Source organism: Marmota flaviventris, chromosome 11 (assembly GCF_047511675.1).
Source record: "Marmota flaviventris isolate mMarFla1 chromosome 11, mMarFla1.hap1, whole genome shotgun sequence".
Lineage (NCBI taxonomy): Eukaryota > Metazoa > Chordata > Mammalia > Rodentia > Sciuridae > Marmota > Marmota flaviventris.
In genome coordinates this window covers 102,183,939-102,199,758 of record NC_092508.1, presented here as the reverse complement: position 1 = coordinate 102,199,758, position 15,820 = coordinate 102,183,939, and the positions used below count along the sequence as shown (strand labels likewise).

Here is a 15,820-nt window from a genome sequence, read left to right as displayed (position 1 = left end):
GCAATACTTTAACAGCTGTATGGAACAAATGCAGAGACAGAAAACTCAGAGAGGCAGACTATTGACTTCTTGCCCTTTACTAAGAGTTACTTAAATGAACCGAAAATCTTTTTTATTTTTAAAGCATTTTGTTTTGGTCTTCATACCTGTTTGATTGAGCAGTCGATTAAGCCAAGCACAGGGGTTAGTACCTGTTAGTCCAGTCACGTTCTAGAACTTATGTGTGCATTTATGAATGAATGGAGTGAAACTGAGCTACATTTTTTTTTCTTTTCTCTTTTTCTTTCTGTGGGGCTGGAGATTGAACTCAGGATGATTTATCACTGAGTATATATCCAGTCCTTTATATTTTTGAGTCAGGGTCCTGCTAAGTTGCTGAGGCTGGCCTGAAATTTTTGATCCTCCTTCCTTAGCCTCCCAAGTAGCTGGGATTGCGGGTGTGGGCCACTGTGCCCGTGTCCTCCTTATGATTTCTTTACCATGATCACCACAAGTAAAAGGATGGTTGTGCTTACAGCTCACTCTGGCCAACTTGCAGTTCCCAAAGAACAATTTTGGGGGAGGCCCCAAATTGAATTTTGAAAAGTGTATCTTTGCAGCTAACTCCCCCCTGCTCAAAGTGATGGAGGGGGGTATACATGTTTGCATCTGGAAATCCTTTCTTAGGCTGTGAAATTACCATATGTCATTGCAGCCAAATGCACTGGGAACTGTAATCACCAACTTCCTATTCAAAGTATTTTCTAGCTATTTACGAATTTGGGCATTTTCATAATAATTAAAAAAGCCATGTGGATTGCTAACATGTTCCTCTTGGGGGTTCCTTCTTTTCAAGGTGTCTGACAGATTTAGGTCATATATTTTCTTCTTTTTTGCACTGAAAGGGAAAATAAGGAAAAGAAATAGAGAATTCTCTGTAAGAGTCTTTTCAAATGCTTCTACATTAGTTTAAATCAGCAGAGGTTTGCTCTGCCAGCAGCTATGGAAAATCTATTAGAGCCTTTAAGGAGCAGAGTAAGGAAGGCGGGTTCTGCCAATGGTGCCGGTCATTATGTTGGCTCTGAGAGTCATTAGCTCACAGACAGACCACTGAGGGCCTGGTCTGCAGGGAGGTCGCCTTGAACCCAGTATCATCGCTTCATTTTCTTTGGATTTCTTGGGTCCAGGGCAACTGCTTAGAGGTGAAACCTCAGTAGAATCAGCCTCAGGCAGAGCAGCTCACAGGAAAAATCCTAGACTTGGGTTCAAGCAGAGTCCAGTTCTACTCCTGCTCTGCCGCTTGCCAGCTGTGGCACTTTGAGTAAGTCTCTGAGCTTCTCTGGCCTCACTTTTTTCATCTGTGAAATGGGAATTGTCACGTCTCTGCTTGGTCTTATGAGGATTCAATGAGAACATAGCCTAATATGGAGGAGATGTGGAGATAACATTTACTTGAATGATTATTGGGAAGCTTATCAATCCATCATCATAAACGTGATGGCAACAGAAAACATTTGGGTGTCTCTTTTAATGATCAGCAACTTTCCGAAGAGCTTTCCATTCCCTTCTTTAAATCTCTGGGCTGCTCTGTGAGACATTAGGACCTCCTGTTACCTGCAGGGGTCATCGAATTCCACAAGATTGGCTCAAAAAGAGCAAAAGGGATAAACCCAGGGCCCAGAATTTGTAAAATCTAGTGCAAAACAAAAATAGGGGTCCCCTGTTCCAAAATTAAGAATTTCAAGATGATGGCAGCAGAACATTTAACCAGGTTGAGGCCTCCTTGGAGCAGCCTGGACTGCTGCATGGGTGGCATATCCATAAAGCTGGCTCAGGATAGGCCACATGCACCAGCTGCAGGTGTCTCACCCTTGACCTCTCCCATCTCTCCACCTGCTTCCTGGTGCTGTTGGGGAGTAGCTTTGCTAAGGACTGGCAGAGTCTGGGGTTGAAAGGGTCCAATGCTGCTCCCAGTCCAGTCCCTTGGGATTCTTTTGCAGCATCCTGGGTGGAAACAGAGCTCTGCAGAAGGTCTTCTGGGAATGCTCATCACTGCAGGAACAAATGCTTCTGATTTGACCTGGAATCTGCCTTTTTATCACCTCCACCTAGGGCTGTGGGGATGGATCCAAAAGCATTGCCCCCCCCCCAAAAAAAAAAATTATCTTTATCCTTTTTTCCTGTAGCCCTGAAAGTGTTTGTGCTATGGTCTGAGCTTAATCAATATAGATAATAGGTTATAGGTTATGAAATATTAATAAGTAGGATAATAGGATTATGTGAGAAGTGTTATAGAATAAATAGTGTTAAGCTACCCTAGTTATAAGTTAGAAGAAGTACTAGTAGGACAGCAAAATCATGTAATTGTAAGACGTAAGGTTTAAGTAATTAGAAATAAGATATAGAACAGTGTAAGGTGATAAGCATAGCCCATAAGTTAATAGAGGCTACAGATAAGTAGAGGTCGGTGGAACAATAGTTCAGTACAAGGTATAGCTATAGGCAAATGTAAGGAAATATAGCCATAGTGACTCCATTTTTATGACTCCTGTGTGAATCTATAATATAAGCTGTTTCTAAGATGTTTTAAAAAATCGTTTTTTTTGTACTTCATAGGCTCACAGATGTACTCGAACCCAGGATGTAGACCCACCAATGTGCTCGAACCCAGGATGTGGTTGTTTGTTTTTGCTCTGCTGCTTTCTCAGCCCTTGTATCCTGCTTGCTTGCAACTTGCAGATTCTATAGGATGTGGGGTTTTTTTTTTCCCTTTAAATACTCTGGCCTATTTGCAGATGCCTGCTGTTCTCCCAGAGGGTCAGTTGGATCCTGTGAGGAACAGTCTGTGGCCAGATAATAAAGACTCTCTAATTTGTTTCAAATTCGGACTTAGAGTGTTTTCTGAGCAGTTGCCCGATAACATTTGAAACCAGCTCTTTCTTCTCCCACCCCACTACGGATCCTTCTGCAGCCCGGAGAGCCATCTTTTTCCTTGACAGTGTGGTGCTGAGACTGAACGTGGCCCTCCAGAGGTGGTTAGCATGGAAGGCTTACTGCCTGAGCATTCATTCAAATATCAGTGAGTATATGCTGTGGCCACGTTCCAGAGACATAGAAATAAATATGAGAAATGGCCCTTGATTATAACCTGGGGCCACAGGCAGATCCAGATATGGGGACCCCCAACCCCAGTGTTGCTGTGGAAAGAGCAGAAACAGTAGATTGGGAACCAGGCTGGGGCTGCTGCGGGCTTGGAAGCCATGTCTCAGAGGCATGGGAACTTGAGTGTGGTCCCCAGGGAAAAGGAGTTGCTCATGGGCAGAGCATTCTAGGCACTGAATATGGGACAGAAACTGGTATGATTGTGGCAGTGGAGTGAGCCTGGGGCTCTGGCCTGTGTGAACCCTGTAGAGGCTATGCAGAAGGCCAGGGACCAGGTTGCAAAATTACCACTGCGAGGGCCTGCCTGCACCCTGGATAAGCAGGAAGCTGTAAAATCTTTCCAGCGTCCATGCTCACTTCAGCTCAATGAGAGCAGAATCTCTTGGATTATGCTAGGGATGGAAGTTTTGGAAATCTCCTTATCTGCCCTTAATATTCAGCACCGATTTAGAGCAGGAGTTCCCAAAGTGTGGCTCCTGGACCAATAGCATCAGCATCACCCAGAACTTGTTAAAGATGCAAGTTCTCGGGTCTTACCGCAAACCTACTGTTTTAGTTTTTGTAATGGTTTGAATATGAGGTGTACCCCCCAAAGCTCATGTGTTAGACAATGAAGGAAATTTCAGAGGTGACATGATTAGATTCTGGGAGCTGAAACCTGATCAGTAGATTAATCCATTTAATAGATTAATAATTTGCGTGAACTAATGGGTGGTAATTGTAGGCAGGTAGAATGTGTCTGGAGGAAGTAAGATCTCTGGGGGAATGCCTTTCAACTATTTTTTTTGTCCCTTGTCACTCTATATATTTGTTTCCCAGCTTCCGCGATGTCCTCAGTTTTTCTTCTCTGAGCCCTTCTGCCATGATCTTCTGCCTCACCTCAGGCTCATAGCAATGGAGTTGGCTGACCATGAACTGAATCTCTGAAACCATGAGCCCCAAATAAACTTTTCCTCCTCTAAGTTACTCTTGTCAGGAATTTTGGTCACAGTGACAGAAAAAGCTAACAGTTTTCTTTGCTCTAATACAATGCCTGAGACTGGGTAATTTATAAAGGAAAAAAAATTATTTTGGCTCATAGTTCTGGAAAGGCAAGAGTGGGGCACAGGTAAGAGGACCTTGTGGTGCTTCAACTCATGGCTGAATGAGGAGGGACAAGCAGGCATGTATAAAATAGAGAAGGGAACAAAAGATGCTTTATTAAAAAACCTACTAACTAACCCAGTTTCTAGGAGCTATATTAATCCATTGATAAGGACAGCACTCCCATGATGTAATCATCCCTTAATGGTCCACTTCCCAACCCACAGTGGCAATCAAATTTAATGAGAGTTTTTAAGTGGACAAACCATAGCACTTAGGAGTCAGAGACTCTAAGGGAGGTGGTCCGGCTAGCTGTGTTTTTAGTGGTCCTCTGAGTGATTCTGATGCACTGTTGGGTTTGAACACCACTGTCCTAAAAGCTAAGACATTTGGGACAGAAATTCCAGGAAAATTTGCTGTTCTCTGTCTCTCCCCTGTAGGAACCTTCCCTAAGGCACTGAATGACTGAATTAGCTGCTTGCCCCGGGTGTGGGAGGGAAAGGGGAAACATGTAGGAAGGAAAAGTCCAGACATAAATACTCCCAAATATCACTGAGCCACAAATAAGCCTGAGGACCTGGCAAAGGTGAGGATATCATACACCTGCAGCTTTGGTAGGGGCTAGGGTTTCTCCTCAATCCCAGATGGGAAAATAAGGGGATTCCCTGGGACCTGCCTCTGCCTGTCTGAAGGAGCAGACCTTGCTTCCTGGTGATTTTCTTGATCTTCTCTCGAGTGCTGTGGGGGCCTTGGGCCTTTCCAGGATGATGGGACTCTACCCTTGGTCACTACCTCCAGGAATGTCTGTGGGTTAAGTGTGTGATCTTCACATCCCTGGAGGCGGTGAGGGTGTCTCAGACCTCTCAGAGGTTCCAGAACCATGGGAAGGAAAGGGCTGCTACCTCAAGGCGGTCAGTGTGGGTTGAGGTGATGGTCTGTGGGCACCAAGGATTGGAGGGCATCCTCTGCTTGGAGACAGGTGATCCTCACAAACCCCTGTTTTAGTCAGCCTTCTCACCTGGGTCACCAAAAGACCTGGCAAGAACAATTAGAGGAAGAAAAGTTTATTTGGGGCTCATAGCTTCAGAGGTCTCACTCTATTGACAGCTGACTCCATTCCTTAGGGCTTGAGATGAGGCAGAACTCAGGGTGGGAGAGGGTGGTGGAGGATGACGGCTCAGGACATGATGATCAGGAAGCAGAGAGAGAGCTCTGCTCAACAAGGACAAAGTATAAGCCCCCAAGTCATGCCCACGGGGGACCCAGCTCCTACAGCTACACCCTTCCTGCCTACAGTACCACCAAGTCAATCCCTCTGAGGGGGACTAATGCACGGATAAGGTTAAACCTCTCATAACCCCAAAATTTCACCTCTGACCTTCTTGAATTGTATCACACGTGAATTTTGGGGGATACCTAATATCAAAACATTAAAACCCTCCCTGCTCACCTCATCTGCCTGGCTTGCTTCTCTGGGCATGACTTTGGGCACTTGTGAGTGCTTGGCTCCTAGCATCTCAGAACTTTGGCTCATCCCTTTAATGTCCCCTACCATGGATAAGGTTGATGGGTGTCCAACACCTGCCTTTTGGGTTGCTGAAGTTTTGCAGAACAAAACTGCTGGGGAGCTCAGGAGGCTGAGGTAAAAGGATCACGGGTTCAAACCAGCCTCTTTAACTTAGTAAGGCCCTAAGTGACTCAGTGAAACCTTGTCTCTAAATAAAATATAAAAAGGGCTGGGGATGTGGCTCAGTGGTAAAGCACCCCTGGGTTCAATCTCTGTTATCTAAGAAAAAAAAAAGAGTAGGGGAGTGCTCAGTGCTCAGTGCTCAGCTGTCTTAGCCTGCTAGGGCTGCCACAGCAAACACCAACGACTGGTCAGGGAAAACGACAGAAGTTTATTCTCTTACAGTTCTGGAGGCTGGAAGTCCAAGATCAGGGTGCCAGCAGGTTTGGTTGCTTCTGACTCACAGGTGGCTGCCTTCTCCACCTGCTTTCACATGGCCTCACCTCTGTGCCTGTGTCCTCCTGTCTCGGTATGGGAGACACCAGTCACACGGGATGAAGGACACTGTGATGACCAGACCCCATCTCCAAACACAGTCATCATCTTCTGGAGTTTTGCCGGCTAGAATTTTGACATAAGAATTTTAGAGGGACACGTTTCAGCCCATAACATGGTAAATGGCAAATTGTTTGATAAACCCTACACTCTTCAGTCGCATCAGCTCTTCTGGGAGGCTCTGGTTGACCCCACAGGCTAAGCCACACGCCCCCTCTGCTCCAGCAGCCCCTGGGCACAGTGGTCACCTGCGTGGCCAGCATGCACTGGTCTCCCTGACACCACACATTGCCTGTGTGTATGTGTGAGTGAGTGTGTGTGTGTGTGTGTGTGTGTGTGTAGTGACCAGAGCAGGTGGCTCTGACCATGGGATGGTTCTGAAATGACTGGATCCAAGAATCACTGGGTCCTTTCCATTCTCTCAGCCATGGCATGTTTTCCTCTAGTCTTTAGGGTCCCAGGGAGGTTCCTCTTCCCCCCAACCCCATTGTTCCTTTTTTCAAGTTTCTGTGTCTCCTCCATTACAGCTGATGGGGGATGGGGGAGGGGGAGGAAGAGAGGGAGCTGGGCATCCAGAGGTAAGGGCTGGGGGCGCTGGGCAGGGGGGGATGAGCAGCAAGTGACATCAATCCCACAGAACCTCTAGGAATGGAGTTTGGGCATTGGAATTTAATAAAATCTTCTCAGGAGACTCCATTGTGCGACCAAAGCAGAAAACACTTTGTGCAGCAGATGTGGGAGATGCTCTGTGGATTTTGGGTCCAGAGACTGGGCTCTTCCCTTCCCCAATGAACGAGCAGCCGTTGCGGCTGCACCTGAGCTCATTCTCTTGCTGAGTAATATGGCTGGCATAGAAATTCCACTGTTGCAAAAAGAAGTATTATTGCCTGTGATTAAAGCACTAGCGGCACCTTAACATTTTTTATTTTCATGCTTATGAATAATTTATTTTTTATCTTAATGTTGCTCTAATGCCACTGTGAATATCGTTCGCTACCCCTTTATTTCAAGGCAAGATTATAGTATATACTTGAATCGTCAAAAGGCTTGTGATTCTCTTAAGTGGGGCTTCAGACAGGAGAACCCTGATTGGGAAACACATTTTTTCTGGTCCTCAGAGAGGTGAAGGGACTTTTCCAAGGTGTCACAGAATGCAAGAGGCAGGGGTGGGATTTGAAACCAGGCAGTTGAACCCCAGGACTTTTGCTTGTGTCTGTTAACTGGCAGCGGGGGAGAATCACACTCCATGATGAATCTACTCCATGATGGTCCTCAGGCCTTTCCAACGGCGGCCTTGCTGGAACTGAAGTTTCTGAGCTGGGACTGGGGAGACGGAGGCCTCACTGTCTGCTCCGGTGGGGAGGTCCCTTGGAAACTGGATGGCTTGCTGGTCTTGGCAACCACTGTGACTTTTCTCTGCAGACAGGGGCTTTGACTGGTTATATCCCTGGCTTTGGTCAGATGCAGAAATTGTGAGCTGGCTTGTCCTAGAAAGCCATGTGAGAACCTATAGCCAGGGGTCCAAAGGGCATTTGGTAACAGAGCATCACAGGCAGTCCACAGAGGGGTCCCTGAGGCTGTGGGGCCAGAGGGCCTGGGAAGGCTTCCTGGAGGAGGAGGTGAGGCTGAAGAGTGCCTTTCAAGAGCCAGAGGACCTGAGGACAAACTCCGGATGTAATTATGCCAGAGAAAGATATAAATTCCCCAACTCAGATGAAGCTAATTGAAATGTCAGCACTGCCACCTCCGTCTTCCCACAGAGCCAGCAGCCCACATGCTTCATGAGAGCCCTGCAGAGAACCATCTCTGGGAAGCGTTTTCTTTAACTGGACAAGGCACCGATTTAGACAATGCCCCTCAGGTGTGGATTTTAAAAAAGAAGTGTATTACTCCATCTTGGCTGGCTTGATGAAGTGCGTGGGTCTGAGGGGGGCCATTGGAAGAGCTAGAACTTCTCTTCAATCCATCAAAAATCAAACCTCAGCAGGGCCATCACCCATGGAGGCTGAGGAACTTTCCAGAAGGCCTGTGAGGTTTGCTTGGTCAGAAAGCCACCCTGAGTTTCCAGAAGTAGAGGAGAGAGAGGGTCAGGGGCAGGGGATGCAGTGGAGGGATCATTGCTTCTTGAGGGAAAGTTGGGGGTCCTGAGGCTCTGGGACCCTAACCTGAGACTGTCACCTCACCTGGGAAATAACTGCCAACTAGATCCAATCTAGCACTGGATCCTCATCTCCAGCCCATGAAGCCTTTAGGAGCGATCCCCGTTCACTGAGGAGTAACTTGAGGTTTGGGAAAAAACCAAAGTAATCTGGCTGAGGTTCCACAGTCAGTGTGGTGACCGGCAGGAGCTCCCGGCCACAGGCTCCTTGGTGTCTTTTGGTCGGTTGAACTGGATGAGGTGTGTGTTAGTCAGATTCCATTATTCAACAAACACTGGACATGAAAGGTTTATTTGGGCTCATACTTAGGAGTTTCAGTTCATGGTTGGTCCTGTTGCTCCTGGCAGTGCAAAACCGCTGACCTCATGACCAGAAGTGAGAGAGAGGAAGGGGGAAGGGGCTGGGTCCCAGGATGTCCTCTGAGGGAAAGACTCCAGTGACCAAAGACCTCCCACCAGGCTCCTCCTTAAACACTGTGGTTTTAACCACTGTGAAAACTGGTCAGGCTGGGTCTAATATTTTAGCTGATGGGTCCCAGCCCTGCCTCTACCCCACCCTTCTGCTGGATCCTACAAAGAGAGGTGAGGAGCCCAGAGCCCATCAACCATTGTCCTCAAAAACACCACACTGTTACTATTGCTCTGTAATATAGTTTGAAGTCTGGTATCGCTATACCGCCTGATTCACACTTCCTGCTTAGCATTGTTTTTGCTATTCTGGGTCTTTTATTTTTCCATATGAATTTCATGATTGCTTTCTCTATTTCTACAAGAAATGCCGTTGGGATTTTGATTGGCATTGCATTAAACCTATAGAGAACTTTTGGTAATATCGCCATTTTGATGATGTTAGTTCTGCCTATCCATGAACAGGGTATATTTTTCCATCTTCTAAGATCTTCTTCTATTTCTCTCTTCAGGGTTCTGTAGTTTTCATTGTATAAGTCTTTCACCTCTTTTGTTAGGTTGATTCCCAAGTATTTTATTTTTTTTGAAGATATTGTGAATGGAGTGGTTGTCCTCATTTCCATTTCAGAGGATTTGTCGCTGATATACAGGAATGCCTTTGATTTATGCGTGTTGATTTTATATCCTGCCACTTTGCTGAATTCATTTATTAGCTCTAATAGTTTCTTTGTAGACCCTTTTGGGTCTGCTAGGTATAGAATCATGTCATCTGCAAATAGTGATAATTTAAGTTCTTCTTTTCCTATTTTGATGCCTTTAATTTCTTTCGTCTGTCTAATTGCTCTGGCCAGTGTTTCGAGAACTATGTTGAACAGAAGTGGTGAGAGAGGGCCGGTCTATTCCCTAAAGACCTAAAAAGAGCATGCTACAGGGACACTGCTACATCGATGTTCATAGCAGCACAATTCACAATAGCTAGACTGTGGAACCAACCTAGATGCCCTTCAATGGATGAATGGATAAAAAAAATGTGGCATTTATACACAATGGAGTATTACTCTGCATTAAAAAATGACAAAATCATAGAATTTACAGGGAAATGGATGGCATTAGAGCAGATTATGCTAAGTGAAGCTAGCCAATCCCTAAAAAACAAATGTCAAATGTCTTCTTTGATATAAGGAGAGTAACTAAGAACAGAGTAGGGTCGAAGAGCATGAGAAGAAGATTAACATTAAACAGGGATGAGAGGTGGGAGGGAAAGGGAGAGAGAAGGGAAAATGCATGGAAATGGAAGGAGACCCTCAGAGTTATACAAAAGTACATACAAGAGGAAGTGAGGGGAAGGGGAAAAATAATACAAGGGGGACAAACGAATGTCAGTAAAGGGGGCAGAGAGAGAAGAGGGGAGGGGAGGGGAGGGGAGGGGAGGGGGGATAGTAGAGGATAGGAAAGACAGCAGAATACAACAGACACTAGTATGGCAATATGTAAATCAATGGATGTGTAACTGATGTGATTCTGCAATCTGTATATGGGGTAAAAATGGGAGCTCATAACCCACTTGAATCAAATTGTGAAATATGATATATCAAGAACTATGTAATGTTTTGAACAGCCAACAATAAAAAATTAAAAAAAAAAAAAAACACCACACTGGGGAGCAAGCCCTGAACACAGGGGCCTTTGGGGAACATTCAGGGTCTAGGTCCTAGGAAAACCTAAGTTCTTTGTTTTGTCCCTCATGTAATAAATATGAGTCTTGGTCTGAGGATTCACCTGACCTCCAGCTATTGCATGTGGACGGGCATGGGGCACCGAGGCTTTAGACCTCGGGGACACAGAATTCCCACAGGACTTGGAGAAACAGAAGAGAGGATTGGCTGGAGGTCAGTCCGTAGGCCTTTTAGTTTCAACTGGGCTTCTCAGTAATTCTGAGACTTTCGACGAATCACAAACAACCCCAATTTCCTTATTTTGTCCTCCTGCCTTTTCTCCAGTTCCCCCCTCCCACTTGGTGCTGGCCCTGTTCTGGGATCTGGGCAAAATGACTGGCCTCCATCTTCAATGTCCAGGCCAGGATGGAGACTTGAGTGTTGGGAGTGGGTCGGCAGCCCACCCTGCCACTGGAGTGTCTCACAGGCAGCCTGGTGTGCTGGTCTGTGGCACCCTGCCACTTCCTGGAGGGTCCCAAAACTGCCAGGGCTCTCTGCAGGGCATGTAGCCCCAGGCCACTCCTGCCATGTGCTGGCCTCAGGGTGGGTGCACACAGCTTTGTGGTTGAGACGCTTCAGCCTAAGGGCTAGGGCAATGGTTGATGGGCTCTGGGCTCCTCACTTCTCTTTATAGGATCCAGCAGAAGGGTGGGGTAGAGGTAGGGCTAGGACCCATCAGCTAAAATATTAGACCCAGCCTGACCAGTTTTCACAGTGATTAAAACCAGTGTTTAAAAGCGTGGACTTCGGAGTCAAAGTCGGTGGGACCTTGAGTAATTGATTTTGGCTCTGTGTCTCAGTTTTCTCTTCCAGAAAATGGGGCTAATAGCACTTACTTTGCAGGAATGAACAGATTAATGAGCTCAGGTACATTGGATTCTTAGCACAGGGCTGGCCTGAAATAATGGCCAACCCTGACCTTGAGTAGGAGGGGTGCTCTCTGCACATGCATCAAGAAAAAACTGCAGAAGACAGCACCTGGCCAGAGCAGGACGGGGCACAGGACAGGTCTCAGAGGCAAGGGCCGTGAGAGGTATGAGGTTGGATCCGGGCCCAGCCAGCCACTCCGACCCACGTGGGTGTGTAACATTTGGAACTGATTGAGCTTTTATTGGGGGAGCGCGGATGTAAAGTTCTCCACTGAATTTTCTATAAATGCTTTTTATTAGCCAGTGTTTTACAATGTGAGAGCTATTGAATTAGGCATCCATTAGTTTCTGCTCCCTGGGGAGGCCAGGATGCCTTCCTTCGTCTTTCGTGCAGATAAAGCCAAGAGGAGTATGAAAACCAGGACACCTGGGGAGGCCAGCTTGTCCAAAGGGCGCAGAGAGCCCCGGAAGACCTTTTCCTCAGGAAGAAGGATAATGGGCATCTTAAGCAGCGTCCTTTCTCCTTAAAAGCAAAATAGCTTTCTTTGTAAACATGATTGCATTTAAAGTGGCCTCTAAAACCATGTCATTTCTGCATCCCCGTGCTGTCCTTTGGATTTGAGGAGAAAAACCTTATTCTTTACCTTCTGCTTTCCCAGCCCTGGACTCCTGTGGACTCCACCAAATAGTTGCAGCATGAGACGAGCATTATTATTGTTGCCCAGGGTCACCCATCCTGGGAACAGCTCTGCAAGACTTGGCCTAGAAAGTAGAAGGCCCGCCTGGTGGTCCGAGTGCCTCTGAGCCTGGGTGGTCTTGGTAAGGAAGACATGCAAGTGGCAGGTGGTTCTGGAACTCAGACAAGCTGCTTACTCATAAATCGTGTGTGTGTGTATGTGTGTGTGTGTGTGTGTGTGTGTGTGTGTGTATGTAGTGGCACTCTCAATGACTAGAAATTGAGGGAAGGGACCAGACTTCTGGGTGGAACCTTAGCGCTGGTAGGTAGAAGTCTGGGCGGGGCTTCTGTGGACAGTTATGACACTGTGCACTGCCCAAGGATGTCACATCTAAGAGAGAACAATTCACACCATAGAAACCTAGATGCATATGTCTAGTCTAACAATCTTGGACAAGAAAAATCAAGTGTCTCATGATAATAACAATCAGGAAATGGTAAAATTTCCAATGAATAGAAATGAAGGGTCTTGAAAAAGGAAATCTTTTTGGATTTGTGCAAAAGAGTCACATAAGCCCCTTGCATACTTGAAGCTGGCCATATGGACTGGGCAAATTCTTGGTGGGGAGGAGCATAGCGGGCACACTGCTTTGGCGACCCCAGCAGGTTTTAGCATTGACACAGGAAGGAGCATGCCATCATTCCAAGGACCACTCTAGGGTCCCGAGGATCCCTGGCCTCTCCTGGTATACCCTACACTTGGTCCAGTCTATGCCCCAGTCCCCCAACCTCTGCCTCTGCCTCCCTCAGGATGATGATCCCACATTTGCATCAGACCATAGGGTGCCTCCCTCATGAGGATCTGCAGGTGGGAAGGGAACAAGACAAAGGAGAGACAATCCATAGTAGAAATACCTTGTTACAGGTCCTGAAAATTGGGTGAGAAGTTGGGGTGGAGCAAAAGGTTTTGGGGGACAAAGTAGGATTTTCATTCAGCATGTGGGTGATGGTGTGGCCCTGAACAGAGACCGAGTGTGGGGTGGGGGGATGCTTGGAGGCAGGAGTATAGCGGGCACACTGCTTTGGCAAACCTAGCAGGTTTTAGCATTGACCGGGGAAGGAGAATGCCATCATTCCAACTTGTACCATGGGTCGTTGCATTTCCAAAGGGTTTTGGAAGAACGTCAGTCCTAAGATACATTTGGCTGAGAAACCAAACCAAGCCTCAAAACATACTCTGAGCTTGAGCAAGATAGAAACAGCATGCTGTCCTCAGGCCCAAAGCATCCCGTGCTGAGCAGTTCTGCCCAAAGAAACTGGCTTCACAGGAGCTCAGCCAGAATTTCTCAAATATATTGATTAAACATTTAAAAGAATGAATACCTCTTAATTTCCCCAGGAGCTAGGCTTCCTGTGTCATCTGAATATAGATTGGGGCCAGGCGAGGGGCCCCTCCCTGAGCCCAGAAGCCTTGCTGAGCCTTGTGGAGGACCCTAGGCTGCCCTGCACCCTTCAGGGCTCACGAGGAGCTGGGCACCTGCTTGCCTTGGGGCTCCCCAGAGTCCTTTTCAGACATGGCTTCCTGCAGCCAACTTGGACTCTTGGCGGCAGCTGAATACTTCCTGTCTGGTGTGTTGCTCTTTCCCTTGGCAACTTCCTTCCACTGCAGACTTTGTCCCCCTGCAAGCCAACAGGAAACAGGGGACAGACAGATGTCCCCTTAGAATCACAGCAGCAGGGAGTGTGGAGGTGAGCAGTGACTGGGCTTTTCTTCTTTCCCCAGAGCATCTCCCCACTTCACAGAGGCCTCTTTCCCCACCCTTCCTGTCGAAGTCCTGACCCGCAGGACCTCAGAGGCTGGGTCTTTAAAAGAGGTCACCAGGGTGGGCCATAATCCAATATGACTGGTGTTCTTCCAAGAAGAGGCAGTGAGGACCTCTCACAGAGACGAGCGTGTGGACCCAGGGCGAAGGCCGCCATCTTGATCTTGGACATGTGGCCTCCAGAACTGAGGAAGCAAATTCCTGTAGTGCAAGCTCCCTAGCCCATGAAAACTTGCAGTGATCCTGTTAAATGACTACACTTCCCAACTCTCCTTACGTGTGAGCTTGTCTAGGCTGAAAGTCTGGGATCACCATGCTCAGAGTGCTATTCCCGGAGTATTAGACGGGCAGGGGAGTGGGAAAATAACACAGATAGACATTGATGTGGAAGTTTCTCTTGGGACTCACTGGAGAAATATGGTTGCATACTTTACAAGTACCAAAGCACTTTTCCTTGCAATTCTAGCTTGATTCTCAGTTATCCTGTGGGGGTGTCATTTATCTAAGAGTTAGGTGGAAACTAATATTTAGAAGGTGCTATGTTTGGGATGAGTGTCCTCCAAAGGCTCAGGTCTTGAACACATGGTCCCCAGCTCATGGTACTACTGGGAGGTGGTGGAACCTTGAAGAGATGGGGACTTATCGGAGAAATTAGGTCACTTGGGGCATGACCTCCCTTCATGGATTCAGGTTCCTTCCTGCCTTTTGCTTCCTGGCTTCCCTGAGGTGAACAAGCCTCTTCTGTCACATGCTTCCACCATGATGTACTGTGCTACTCAGTGTCCAAAGCAGCAAGGCCAAGTGATCATGAACTGAAACCTTCAAAATCATGAGCCACGATAAACCTTTCCTTCTTATAAGTTGATTAACTGAGGTATTCTGTCATAGCAATGGAAAGTCAGCTAATAAACATCATCAGTGAATACATCTTGTGTGTTTTTTTTTAAATAAAATGGGATTCATGCAACAGTAGCTGGCTCTGCCATTTTTCCCTTTTCTGCTTTGCAGGCAGATGTGGCTTGTGGAACAGCAGTAGCCATTTTATTTCCAGGTACTGACAAGGAATGCAGGAGTCACCGAGGATGGCAGTGTGGATACACAGGAGGTGCCAGCATTGCTAAGCAACTGACCAGGTCAGCAATTGCTTATCTCTGGACTTGTTATGTGAGAAAAAAAATGGGCTCCACTCATTTAAGCCACTAGAGTAAGGTTTTCTTTATTTGCTGTTACATGGGGGGACACGATACATGGAGCTGGGACATGAGGTGACAATATGAGGGAAGAACCCGGACACACTGAGAAACCCAGAAATTGCTGAAAGTATGAAGGAACCTGGGTCCTTGATAATGCAGGGCTGACCTTGCGTCCACTTGTCACCAGGCCAGTGAGATGGAGGCAAGGACTATCCTCATGTGCTAAATAGAAACTGGCTAAGTTTCTATTATGTGTGGGCAAAAATCATTCTCAACGATTTTACACCTCTCTTGTTGGAAAGTACACTAAATTGATTTATAAAATAAATGATGTAAACGTACACACACAAACCTACATACACACAGAAAGAGAGCCAGGGAGGGACAGAGTGGGGGGTGGTGGAAGAGTGAAGAAGGGGCTGTGGGGGGAGCCAGGCTTCCTGACCAGGTGGGAGAGGGTGCAGCCTTGGTCTCCACGGAGGCAGAGGGCCATGGCGCTGTCCAGGGTGCTGGGCAAGGGAGGCTCTGCCCCACAGGTCCTTCTGCATGCTCCAGGCCACTGTGCCACCAGGTGTTGCTGTCACCCCACAGTGTCCTGTGTTGAGCTTCCAACAGTGACTGAGTGTCCTCATGTGCTGAGCTGTGTGGTGACCTGTGTCAAAGCTGAGAAAGGTGTTCTGATTTTTCTCAGG

The 15,820-nt window shown here is 47.1% G+C and overlaps 1 protein-coding gene across 1 annotated transcript in view; it reads left to right on the top strand.

Annotated features, from left to right (window-relative positions):
* The window catches only part of Tsn (translin), a 180,072-nt gene extending 177,413 nt beyond the window's left edge, over positions 1-2,659 (top strand). Inside the window, exon 7 of the mRNA XM_071619268.1 lies at positions 2,596-2,659. Coding sequence (XP_071475369.1) covers positions 2,596-2,626 — 31 coding nt within the window. The 3' untranslated portion in view covers positions 2,627-2,659. The remainder of the gene's footprint in view (positions 1-2,595) is intronic.
* The last annotated feature ends 13,161 nt before the right edge of the window (positions 2,660-15,820 follow it).